Source organism: Neodiprion lecontei, chromosome 2 (genome assembly GCF_021901455.1).
Source record: "Neodiprion lecontei isolate iyNeoLeco1 chromosome 2, iyNeoLeco1.1, whole genome shotgun sequence".
NCBI lineage: Eukaryota > Metazoa > Arthropoda > Insecta > Hymenoptera > Diprionidae > Neodiprion > Neodiprion lecontei.
The window spans coordinates 27,648,119-27,661,789 of NC_060261.1; the positions used below are offsets into that span (position 1 = coordinate 27,648,119).

General features: G+C 38.3%; 1 protein-coding gene across 1 annotated transcript in view; it reads right to left on the reverse strand.

Annotated features, from left to right (window-relative positions):
- Positions 1-13,671, reverse strand: part of LOC107222955 (collagen alpha-1(XI) chain) — a 152,346-nt gene that overhangs the window by 20,089 nt on the left and 118,586 nt on the right. The window contains exons 7-12 of the mRNA XM_046730649.1: positions 6,481-6,559; positions 5,684-5,793; positions 5,250-5,420; positions 3,437-3,634; positions 1,844-1,873; positions 1,006-1,366 (exon numbers count right to left, since the gene is read on the reverse strand). Coding sequence (XP_046586605.1) covers positions 1,006-1,366; positions 1,844-1,873; positions 3,437-3,634; positions 5,250-5,420; positions 5,684-5,793; positions 6,481-6,559 — 949 coding nt within the window. The remainder of the gene's footprint in view (positions 1-1,005; positions 1,367-1,843; positions 1,874-3,436; positions 3,635-5,249; positions 5,421-5,683; positions 5,794-6,480; positions 6,560-13,671) is intronic.

Sequence of the window (13,671 nt, forward strand, 5' to 3'; positions counted from 1 at the left end):
GTGGATTTCAGTTAGTAATTACAAGACTCTCGGCATTCAGTAGGATTTTATTACGAATAATTTTCATCGGGGTAACAGAATGCTAGAAGATAATAGCAGGTAAATTGCGAATGGACAGTGCAGAATTTTTATCGAAGCTTGAAGGCGGGTTGTTATGTTCGTTGAAAGGTTTTAAGATCGCAAAAGAATTTCCGAGAAACTTCGTTGAATTTCCGATGGCGAATATCTTTAAATGACCGGACAAGGATTTCAAGTAAATATTAATTATCTTTGGTAAACTTCACTAAAATGAACTTGAATGTCACTTAAACTTTGGCCAAAAATTTTTATACTCTTGAAGGATTAGATACGTTTCTGCCGGATTTTAGCACAGTTTAATGAAATTCAACAAACTTTCCTGGATTATATAGGGATCCTATCAATTTCATGAAACTCCAAAACGTTTATTAGAAGGATTCGTCGAATATGAAGAGTTTCTCAAGGATTGAACAAGAATTGTGATTAACTTTGCAAGAAAATCATACATCACGTTCAACGTTATACATCTACGACAGACTTTCAATTAAAATGAATGTTTTTTCGAGAAATTCAGAGAGGTCATAGGAAAACCTTAAGTCTTTGAAAGAACTTTACGAAAATTTCAAGAATTTCACAAAAATCTCAACATAATTACACACAGCTTGATGGAATTTCACCGATTTCGCGTGGGTCTCAGGAACTCCGAAAAATATTTTCTCATATATACGCGTCGAAGGTCTTTGTTTGAATTTCACAAGCTTACATCAGATGTAATAAAAATCCCACGAGGATCTTTGATAATCGTCAAATTTCCGTCTCGAAATTTCAACGTTTTGAATTCTGCATTTTTTTTCCAAGGGTAAATCCACGCAACACATATCAACCACTAATTTAAATAAATATTTTTTTATATTCCGTAGAATGAATGGCTGATGTTGGACCTGATCACACCAATTTCATCACCCAAAAATATCAATAAAACTGTACCTATATCACCAACGTTTATTCCACCTTCCGACTTGGGTCCTGGAGGCCCTGGAGGTCCGGTAGGTCCCATTTTTCCTTCGGGACCGGCGTCTCCTTTGCTGCCCTTTTCAGCTGGCGTGCCGTTTGCTCCTGGAGCTCCTGGAACTCCCGGTGCTCCAGGCGATCCGGGCTCTCCCTTAAATCCTTGGAGCCCTGATGAGCCGTCCTTTCCGTGGTCACCCTTCGTACCCTTCAGACCCATTTCGCCTTTCACTCCCTTCGCACCCGCTACCCCAGTTTCCCCCTTAGGCCCACGTTCTCCTGGAGTACCAGGATCACCTTTGTGGCCCGGAAGTCCGGGGCGCATCGTTATTCCTTCCATCTGATTGGAAAATAATCGTTTGAGTCGTTTGAAGAGATTGTTTTATAAGATCAGAGATGTCAAATTTGATAATGCTTTTAATTTCTTTATATCACGAGTCGAATTCTGACGGGGTTAAGAATGTAGAATGAATTTTCAGAACGAGTCGAAATATCGAAAAGTGAAAATATGGAGAGGCAAGGTATAGAAAATATGTGTATAAAGAAGTCAGAATTATGACTATTCTACGTTGTGCCTAATTGTAAGCATATTTTTACTCATTCTGACGATTCACATATGATTTGACTTTGTTTATGCATCTCCACTTTTTGTTATTTCGACTTTCTACACTTTCAAATTCTATGATGAAATAGATAACTTTTCTCTTTCTTTTTTTTTACGTTTCATTTACATTCGCAAAATTACAGTGCACTATAAACAACAATGTTCACTGTGTTCATTGCAATATTACGACACAGTATAAATCGGATGACTCACCCTGTACATGCTCCTAGGTTTCCAGCTAGGCTGCATTGTATAAAACGATTTGGAAACGATTAAAAATATTTTAAATTCATTTTTTTCTGTTATTCCTGAGTTTAGCACGTACGTTTTTTCAGGCTTGTCTTGTATTCTTTCATGTGTACCTTAGTTTACTCTCGTTTCTTTTGGTTCATATCTGTTTCGTTGTGCAATTGTTTTTTTTTTTTTTAATTACTTTTAATGCTTCAAACTATTTACATATATTCAAACTCATTTACTTATATTGTATATTCTACTATAATATTAATATTGGACTATACGTGATAAATTTGCCCTCTCTGGGTTGCCCTGTTGGGTATTTTTTCCTTAAATAAACAAATAAAAATAAACAAAATTACATATAGTATCAGCTTCTGCATATTTTCTTCGACTTCAACGATTAAATCTCGCAACCAATATTCTCCTAAAATTGATCGCCGACGAATATTACGTGAATTTTGAAATAATAAAACGCATATTAGAATCATAATTGTGACGAATTAAATATTTTTTTTAAACCACACCACTGATCGATGGAAATCACCTGCAGTATTAGGAACGTAGAAATTCGAATTATTCGCCAAATAAATTCCCACGGACAGTTCGATTCTCGACTCGCGGCCAACTGACACCTGTTGCTCGTAAATAAATCACATTTACAATACTATAACACCTACTACACACGCGGCAAAGTAAATGTTACTCCAAATCTGTGAAGTGAACAAGTTTATTGATCTTAAGTTCCGGAATTAGTCGATACATCGTCTCTAGACTAACCGTAATGGGGTTCGTGATGAGAGAACACTTACAGGAATAGATACTCAAACAGCGGCTGAGCTAATCTCGGAGTGAATGATGATCAGCAGGGCACTTTCGACGCAAGCATTCGAAGTTTAAACCATTCATCTTATCGTTTCGGAAAATGAAACGAACGCCTCACGTTTTATGTACCACGTACTTCAATAAAACACCAGTCAATTAACCAGTCACTAAGCGTTAATCGATTCACAGCTTTTGCTTTACGTGTAAACCATTTTTTTTTTTTTTTTTCATAATCTAGGTCAAAATAACAAAATTTTCCCTCAATCTATTGACGCAAATAAAAAATTATGGTTGCGCTTCTCTTCACGTTACAGAGTATTTTCGCGACGTATTAAGGGGAGGGGGGGTACCGTTAATTGGGTGAAAAAAACACACTTTTTAAACATTTTTTCACAAGATACAGGCAATAAATTTTAAACGAACTGATTACGGTATTGTAGAGTAACATTTCAAGAATATTTTCTGAAAATTTTAGGGAAAAATATTATAATAGAAAACAACTTGTTTTTCGAGACTACTCCGGAGATTTGTTGCCAGCGGCTTGGTTTTTAATATTTTTCACTGAAATTTTCAGAAAATATTCTTCAAATTTTACTCTACAATACCGTAATCAGTTAATTTAAAATACATTGCATGTATCTTGTAAAAAAAATGTTTAAAAAAGTGTCTATTTTTTACCGATTTAACGGTATACCCCCCCCCCCCCCCTTGACCAAGTCGTGTCAAGTAAGGCGATCAATTACTTACGTCGTATCCGGAAATCTCTCCCTTTCCCGGGGGACCTGGAGGACCTGTGGCCCCCTTTTCTCCAGGAACACCGTCTCGGCCTGCTTCTCCCTTCCGACCTTGCGGACCTTCCACTCCATCAGCTCCTGTTATGCCCATGTCGCCTTTGGGGCCCTTCATACCCGGTTGGCCCCGTTCACCAGGAGGCCCTGCGGCGCCCTTAGTAAGAAACGGAGAACAATTTTTAGTCATATTCATATCCGAGAGCTGCAGACGTTTTATTCGAAGAAGCAGTTGTCACGAAAAACTGAAAGAAACTCATCGCCTGAGTCCTAATTTTTGCTGACGAAAAAGGTGAAATCGTGACGATCGTATGGAAAAAATTTGTCGTTACAAATATTTTAAGAAATCTTGCACATGAAGCGAAGAGAATTATCGATTCTGGAATACATGGACGATTTGATTAAAATTTCGGAAAAACAATCAACAATTCGACGGAGATTCAAACGAATTTTTTGGAACTTCTCTATATTCGTAAATATCCACAACTTCTAGAATTTTCATTAATTTTCTTAGAATTTGGTATACGACCTTTTGTTTTCAATTCCAATGTTGTTCTATATTTTGTCAGGTGAAATAGTCGAATATCTCGGGAATGATAGGATAGGTTGTACCGAAGAATATTTCAGAGAAAAGTTGTAGAGTTTCACGGAGGATGAGAGAAAGTTTTATCAAAAAATTTATTTTTACGTGCGTTTGTTTCTTTCTCGGTATCGTTCACCACTTCGAATTTTTTTGCGTTGCTACGATAGTTTTTCCGGTCTCTCCTAGTTCGAACATCTAACGAACTATCTCGAGCTGTTGAGAACTAAAAAGACGATCAGCCGATCTTACCTATTACCAAAAAGTTAAGATTTTTTATTCATCCAGCTAGTTATTTGCTGTGAATATAAATATTTGTGAGACAAATGATTTTAGGCAATTTCCGCAGAGATTTACGGTGAATAAAATAGGCCTAAAATATCAGAATTGTATAAAAGACACCAGAGTTTGTTAATCTTAAACGTTCTAAACATAAAATATTTTCTAAACGTACTGTAATATCCGTCTATAATTCGAAGTTACTCAAATTTTTTTTGTATTAAGTAACAACAATTTGATTTTGTGACGATTTATAGTGGAAATAGGAGAAGAGACAGAGAAAGAGAGAGACGAATTTGGGTCGAGAGGGGTTATTAGATCTACGTAGTTCAAGAATATAAGACGTGTGACAACAGTGAGTTGAAGCGTGAGTCCTGGCCAGGTAGAAATTTTAACTGAATATAGGACCGAGAATATAAAGACTTCAATCTCAATTTTTTTAATTCATTTTTAACATCGTCACCGTCTTCTACATGTATCTATATATCTGAATCGAAAAACCTCTCTTGTCTAAATTTTATTTTACGGACAATTTTCTTCTCACTCGTCGTTTTATCTTTTTATTCATACATATGTGTGTTATTTGTTATTTGTTATGTGTGTGTGTGTTTTTTTTTTTTAAACTATCAGGCTAAGTTTGTTAGACCTGCGACGAGTAGTGTCACTTTTATATTGTAACCGTAGAATAACGAATTTAAGGAAAGGTGAAGAAATAGAAGAAAAAAATCGAAAAATCTCTTGGTGTTTGTGTCTTTTTCTGATTTTATTCCGTGATTTTAGAAGAAACTAAAATTGTTACAGTTTCATTCGAGTTGACTATTGTTGGCATAAATAACATTTTTGGAGATTTTTCGAACGGTTCTTTCTCTCCTCCCTGACACGGAACATTAATCCTTAACAGTTTTCTCCTCACCGGCAATCCCGGTAAGCCTTGTTTTCCTTCTGCCCCCGACGCACCCGTCTCACCCTTTTGCCCCTGCATCATTTTTGGCATTGTGAAGGACGACATGAGGGCAGTTGTGTTACACGAACACGTGCCAGGCTCTCCCTTCTCTCCAGGTTCACCTTGAGGGCCAACAATTCCCTGGAAAATAAGCCCGTAAAATTCATGCACTCTTATTTTATTCACAATCGTAATAAAAGCTTAAGCTCTGAAGTTCGCAATACAGCCAAGTCGTTATTGTTGAATTCGAGTTCATTAGATCCAGCGAGATATGCATGAATCTGCAGGGTAAACAATAGCAAGTTTATTTATTTTTTTTTTTTTTATGCAAGGAGAAAATTGTTTCTTCACGTTGTCCACTATTAATATTTTCTATTTAAATTCATTCCATAAATGGCTGATACCTTCTGCTCGCCGTCATAGCCAGGTCCCGGTGGTCCCGTGGGTCCTGGTGGACCTCTGACACTCTCACCTTTTTCCCCTTTGTCTCCCTTATCCCCCTTTTGCCCCCTCACTGTGGTAAGAAAAGAAACGGTGATTTAAAGAGCTGAAGTTGACACGAAAGATATCTTGTGCGCTGTAGGAGTCGTACAATTTTGTGCAGGTACATTTTTTCATGGTTCTCGGTCTTTCGACAACAGCTTTCGGATGGAAATTGTGAATCGAGAACGACTAATTAAAGGGGATTCCAATGCGATGGTCATTTTCAGAGGCACAGTTGGAGGATTTTGTAAATTTGAGTAATGATGTTTGCGAGTGATGTGAGAAGAAACAGTTTCAATGAAGCTGAATCTCAAATGGTATAAATTTCGTATCTTGATTAACCATTTTGTGAAATTTGTGATCGGGGAATTTCGTTGATCGAAGATAAGAGTTATTGCTTCAGAGATTTCGCAAGTCACATTAAAGATCAGCACCTTTAGAAATCAAGATCTTCATTTTGTACAAATGAATAATTGGAAGATTTGAAGTTGACACAAATAAATATTGACTTATTAAGTTCAGAAATCTAGTCTGAAAAGTATTTATAATGATTTCGAGGTTCTGAAAATTATCGCAGGTTGTTCCTCGCATGTTAACATTTCAATTAACTAAAATCTTGAGAATCTGTTGATAAGTTGAGTTTTGCCTTCTCAGGCATTGTTGTGAAATAATCACAATATCGTTAGCGTGGACTGAAACTTTTGAGAAATAAACTTACGATCCATATTCGGCGGCGGTGGAGGTGGAGGAATGATCGGGTACTGTCTGTCGTCATCATCGTCATCCTCGTTTTTGTCCTGTTTCAAAAAAGAATTGATCAGACGGTGTACATTCAGTTTTTAAGCTCGCGTGAAACAGCAAGCAAGAAGCGTCAATGTCACTTGAACACATAATATCAGAGCCACGGAGTTAATTCGGTTAATGTCAAGTCGTCCTTTAGACAACGTTCCGGCTCGTCGAGATAGTTAGAAGCGATTGAGCCGTCAAGCAGAATGGTTAGCAGTTCGTAGTCCGCCCAAAATTGCCCTCAAGCATTATTCTCCCGAATTTTCCAGGCAAGCACACACGAGATGCACGCACATACACAGACGTACTCGAAAATTTGTGATAAATGAGTATCGTGTAACGATTCAAGTATACCAGCTTGTTAAAATTAGAATCGACTCATAGGGCTAATCACATACACCTCCTAATTCACGATGTGTTAATTTTATTTATTCAGTAATGTATTCCTAAAACTCTTGAATATAATTGACGAATTATTAAAAATCGAAAACAATAAATGGTAACGAAGGTTCTAACGGTAAGTAACAAGTGTAAACAGATAAAATAGAATCACGACGATAATCGATCGGAATATCATCGAAATAAAAAAGGAGCGTGGATCTTTGCTTCGTAACGAACAAGTTTGTTGACACACTATTATACCATTACTATTATACCATTATTGACATACATCTACTAAAGACCTTCGAAACACAATTATCAAATTTAAGCCAATCGTAAGAAAACTTTATTTAAAAATAAAAGAAATATCGAGCGACAATTTCCATTTAATAATTTCAATGTTATACACTTTTTTAAATACTTGATCAATCCGAAGTACGAATAATCGAATGAATGAACGAATACCTTAGATTATACGAGTATACAATATGATGTGGCATTTTTCTGGCTCCCCCCCCCCCTCCCCCCCAAAAAAGAAAAAAGCTAGGAAACAGAAAAACAAATATTATTAAAAAATTTCTCTTCAGACATGGTAAAACTATTACTGTAAAGTTGTTCCTAAGAAAACCTATCCTTGATTTGTGTGTCTTTTTTTCAGGAAATTTTGGGCTAGTTTTAAGCTCCTCGTTTTTTAAATTTATTTATAAGTTTATTTACAATACACTCGGAGTTGGAATAGTCGTGACTAAAGAAGCGCATGAAAGCAACCCGCCGATCAAGTTTGCCACTTTCAACTATCGAAGATTGTCGCAACCGTAACGAGGTTGACTACAACTGGCTAATGATCAGCCCCCAGTTTCACCGTTTCCAATTCCAGAGATGCTACGACGATACTGTGATAATTAGAACTGTATCATTCGGCTCGGAGTTTCTGCCGCCAACTATCTACCCAATTCTGATACCTCTACCGACACCAAAGATGCACAATACTCACTGCGAGGAATTATTGTTCGATAGAAGTGAACATGAAGATATTTATTTGCTGGAAATCGCGTTACCGTGTTCGCTTGCTTATTCGGACTTCTATGTACAGAGAAGCTTTGTGTTTATGTCCAGAGTCTACTCAGAGGGAGATGACAATTACGCATTGTGTGACTATGGTTGACCGGTCCGAAGAACCTCCACTTCGGTGTGTACTGACGCAAACAGTACCTAGGAAACGCTGGTCTATGATCGTTACGCTAGCTTCTGCCTGTAGGACGTTTCAAAGCTGATATTATGCCCTCGTATCTATACTCAGAGCACAATAAAGGAGTCAGATGTTTAAACATAATGTAACAAATCACGCTGACGATGAGAAAAATTTCATATGTTACAGTAACTCGAAAAATTCAGTAAAACAGGTAGCGTTAAAAAAAACTGTCTGGATATTGTTGGAATTACGAAAAACGAGGTACGCCTAACCATTTTGCGCTGTTGTCGATCTTTTTTTTGGTAATTGCAACGCAAAATCAGTTTGTGAGGTTTAATCTACTTTTTTTATTTAAATAAGGCTTTAACGTCAATTTATTGTTGCACAAGCATTAAATTTTCCCAACAGTTACAAGAAAATATAGCAACAGTTATCGTAATGAGAAAGAATAGTAAGAGATACTAGACTTTCTGGTAACAGCTACAAAACCAATTCTCATTTTTTACCTAGTACTATATTTTTCGATCATGGTAAAAAATAAAAACAGTTGAGGACTGAGCGGGAACCGGAACTAAAAATTTCTCTCAGTGTAAAATTGTTATCGAATTGTTGAAGTACGAAGTACATTAACATTGATTCCAGTACATGATATGCTATGTCTAAATCCAAGAAGTAAACTCGCGAGACACACACAAAATATAAACATAAGGTGTGCGTAAAGGGCGTTTTGGTCATATATTGTCCTCTGTATGTAAGCCGTAGGAAAGGATTCCATGAGTCGGTGATGATGCTGACCAGTACGATGTATACATTTAAAACAAAACATATCCTATATGATATTGTGTGAAATACAAAGGTGGATTTTGCTGTATACAATAACCTACACCAGTTCCTCACGCACTTAAAGACGAACACCTTTCTCAATCATGCGAATTGAACAACGTTATTGATTGAAAATCTTTTGAAAAAAAGCAAATGAAAAATAAAGCCAATCGATAATTTTTTACGAGACGTTTATCTAAAATACAATCAATTTCTTTTCGTTGAAGCATAAATTTTTCACTATAGACGTGTTCATACACGGTATTTTTGAAAATTATTTCTGCAAAAGAATGTTCCAAGATACATGGCTTGGATTGATTAAAAGTATTATAACGACTAGTTGAAACAGAGAACGTTGAAAAATAAATATCTCGGAAACTGCGTGAGTTTAAAATATAAAGCAAAAATCACGAGTATTGATTTCAAATCGAAGAATATGATAAAAACTTGACCAAGAATTCGAATGTGAAATGAGGGTAAAGCGTTGATCGATACTTTACTGCGTTTCTCTGATACGGAGATTTGCAAATTATGCACAGTAGCTGTAAGGTATTCGCAATAATTTCTCTCCAGAATGAAATAAAGGGATGCTGGTTCCATGGGCCACTGAGTTATCGTAAAACACCCCTACCAATCGATATCCAAACAGATAAAACGTGATATTTTATACATACCGAAAGCCGCAATCTAGAGCTGGGATTGAAATTCCGAATTTGAGAAGTTCTGAAAGCGCCGATTACCCACCGAATTTTTGCGTGATAAAACTTGAAATGAAGAAATCCAATTTTGACGAAACATCAAAGTTTCGAATGGTGCGAAACCCGACACACAAAGTTCCGAAAGGTTCAAATGCCAAAAGGACATAACTCAGAAAAGTCAAAGTTTGGAAAGTGTGAAGGTAAGAAAATTTAGAAATCTGAAACATCGAAATTCTAAAGGTCGAAGATTTTCAGCTCTGTAAATTTCTGGCTGGGTGAAATTTTACCACTTTGATCTTTCTTTGTATTGGATTTTCGATATTTCTACGTTCGGGATCCTGGTTATTCTGATTTTCGGCTTGCATCCACTCGTTGAATAAACCACGCTATATGAAAATAGTAACGTGGCATTTTTGATGCCCGTTACAAGTGGCTCCCGAAACTCTGGGCAGAACCAAACGTAAAGGATTTCCGAGATCTAGTAGCGAAATATTTGCAAAAGAGCTCCAGAACTGCAGTCACGCATTCGAAATTCTGAGAGGGGACATTGTAGCAAGTAGCGACTAAGAGAATTCAGGCTTTTTGTTTCTTTTTGTTTATCGAGTATCAACGGCATCGAGCAGGAAGTCAGCAACAAAGTCGAGGAAATTGCGGAGCGTCGGAACATCGACGATGTCAAAGGAAGGATGTCGAGGCTGCGGAAGGGGAGACAACGAAGATCCCTGCATCGCGGGAATCCAAGGCGGACGCGATTCCCGCTAGCGGCCGGCGCGCCGCAGCCTTCCCCGCTCGCCCCGCCAACAGCTGACCGACGAATCTGCGAAGGACCGACTAGCGACGAGGGAGCACTGCCCCTCTCGCCTCCAAGACCTCGTGGAGCTGCGCAGAGGACGAAATTGCGATCCAGCCCTAAGTTCTGCGCCGCGATGCTACGACATGTGCGCGCTGAGTTGCGCAATATACGAAATCGATGACGGATCGGTTGTTGCGTATTCTTGCGGATATGAGGTCACGTAAAAAATAGCGTAACGAGATCGGTGTTGCGGCTGGTCGACGATTTCAAAAATCACTCCAGTTCTGGCGCTCACGCGAGGTGGTGGCTCGAGACAATTTGCGATCGGGAGTTTGGTTTTTTTTTTGTTTCCACGACGGCGGCGAGGATTCGCGAGTAGATGGCAGATTTCGCCTTCTGGACGTCGAACGGTAAGCGCTGCTGATATTCTTGCGATCGAATTTCGAGAGTAATTGAGTAAAGGCTTATCAGATAAAGAATAGCCGTTTTGGAATTTGCGTGTCGAAAAATACTCGAAATTCGTTTGCCGATTCTTTCGCTTGGTGACCGTAGCCTGAGTTACGTGTTATGAAGTTGAGAAAATTTTGAATATACGAAAATGTTGCGTAGAGTCACTGGCTTGATTCAATTCTTTCTCTTTTTGGAAATTACGTACAGCCTGAATTCCGCTGTACAGGGTCGAGATGCGGTATCGTGTTTTACAGTGTCACCTCTCGAGTAGCTCGCGTATCGTCGGGGGTGAGAGCTCGATTTTACGGAATGACTTTTTAATTTTGGGTTGGCGGAGATACTGATTGAGTTTCGGATGTATCGCGATAAGTCTCGCTAAATTGAGGTTAAGACAAGTGTCATTTCAGATGGTGATTAGTGATGCGATTCGCGCTGTAGTTTAATACAGTACGATCACGATTAGCGCGTCGAATAAATATTTTTTTTTTGGTTTTTGCCCTTTTGTTTACCATTCAGCGTGCGGCTAGCGCAAGTTTTATGTTGATTTCTTAAATTTTTTTATTTGTTTCGAAATAACAGGACTGGGATGTATTGATGATCAAAACTTAAGTAATGTTGATTACGGACTCAGAAGATTTATTATCGACATTGATAACATTGTGTATACCGGTATTTTTTGAGTCTAAAGAGATGTTATTTCATGAGGAACTAAGTCAATTTTACGCACCATTTTCCCTGATGCATCACTCAACCTGACGATGTCCTGTCATGGACATCAATACTTCACCTATAGAACGAGACTGTACGATCCTAGTATTCATCACATGTAATAATCCTACAACGAAAAGACAAGTTAATCACTGTCCAGAGTCGTAATTTCTTTGCTGGGCAGTTCCTTTAGTTCTGATACTCCATCAAAAATATTTTTGGAATTCCTCTCTTCTATTCATTTCACGGAACCTGCAATTCCTATTCAAGTCGCACTGATTTGCCTTGAAAAATGCCATTGCTTGTCGCTAACTCTGCGTAGACTCTTCCGACTTGGATACCCGACGACTGCTTTGTGTTATTTTTGCACCATCTTCGGTGCGAATATGTCGATGCCTTCATTTGCTAGCCATACCGATAATTTTCCGTGCGGGTATGTATGAGATGCATATCCCAACTCACTATCACCTCCATTAAAGATTGCCTACCTTGCATCCTGTGATATAAGATGTAGCTCTGACGTAATTATTCCTTGGTGGATAAGCTTTGTGAAAAACGGAATGATTGCCGATGAGCTAATCGTGCCTAATATCCAACCATGAACGATGCAAAATGAATTTTATTCTATCTATTCTTCAAAGGCGATGGGTTTGCCATTGAATAGTACCCGATGTCATTGTTCGGATTGAAAAAGCCAATATCCTTGGACACCATCATGCGTGTATCCCAAACTTTTCTATATTCAGGATCGCGAAGGAGGTCGTATAAAGTATCTGGGAAAACACCAGGAAATCTTGTCTTGATTTTAGCAGTCCTGAAGCTAGTCTCAGACACTTTTTTAGTTCAGATCGAAAGATCTGGTTTATTGTAATCTAACAACGTCCTCTTATTGATGTCGTCGTACAGTTACTTCAGTTTTTCAAAGTCTTCATCCTCCGCTATCCTGACAACTCTCACGTCCATCATAACTGGTTTCTATGCATAAACTTCTTCATCTGCGACATTGCATTATGAGGACATGGCCACTGATATATCTAGACACGAAACTGCGGTTGCTCTCCCTCCGCAGCCTCTGCATCCTTTATTTCTTGGTTCTGTCCAAGGTTCCGGAAGCCACTTGTAACGGGCATCCGTAAGGCCACATTAAGGTTTCTTGGATAATTGGTCGTTTTTGATTCTATGTTTTTTTTTTTGTTATTTTCGATAACGCGAAGAGAAACTGGTGAATTATGGTCTTTTGGTTTTGTGTGACACCGCCATGACAAAATGTATTCTTTTGTTTCATTTTTTTAACTAGCGTGTATTTATCGAGTGCCTCTTTCTCTCTCCCAAAATCACCCCGCCCCTCTCTGCGGTACTGAGCTACCCAGCATATTAGACGAAACTCAGCAAAGATTAAGATTTCGAGACGTGTTGATCACGCCTGGCTCGCAATAGAATCTCGCGACATCTTTTTTGAAGGTCCATCTTTTTTCCAGTTCACATCGCGGGCCGTCAATTTATCGTAAGGCGGTGAGTTCTCGGTAACTTCCGGGGATGGCTGAGGTGCAATAAAAATCCCCGTCGCAAATTGGCGCCAAACGTGGGGCCATTAGAAATTTCCGTCATAAATTTCCGAGTAAGATAGTGGCGTTGTGCGCTTCGAAAATTTCAAAATTTCGGGTTGGTAACGGATAGCGGTCACGAAAAGTACACAACAGCGGTCGAATAATAACAGGATAGAAAGGTCGCGACACACCTCGGTCAGTTTGTCGACGTCATGGGATTACAGCAATACGATTTCTTAAACGTAGCAAGAAATAAAATTGTATACAAAGGGTGGAAAATAACACCGAATATTGCGGCTTACAACTAAAGCTACAATGTCACGAATGTACCGGTTGGTAAATAAACACACCGCTTATAGTCGCGCAGCCATTTTCCGCTTACGTTAGCATAAGATTGTCTGCAATAATTGCGTGTTCTTTTGCTTTTTGATTTTGTTTAAAATATTGCCTTCTGATATTTTTTTTACGTTTTCCGTGGTCTCTCTATTTTTGTTCTGTTATCTTATTTTCAGCATTGTGGTTGACTTCTTTT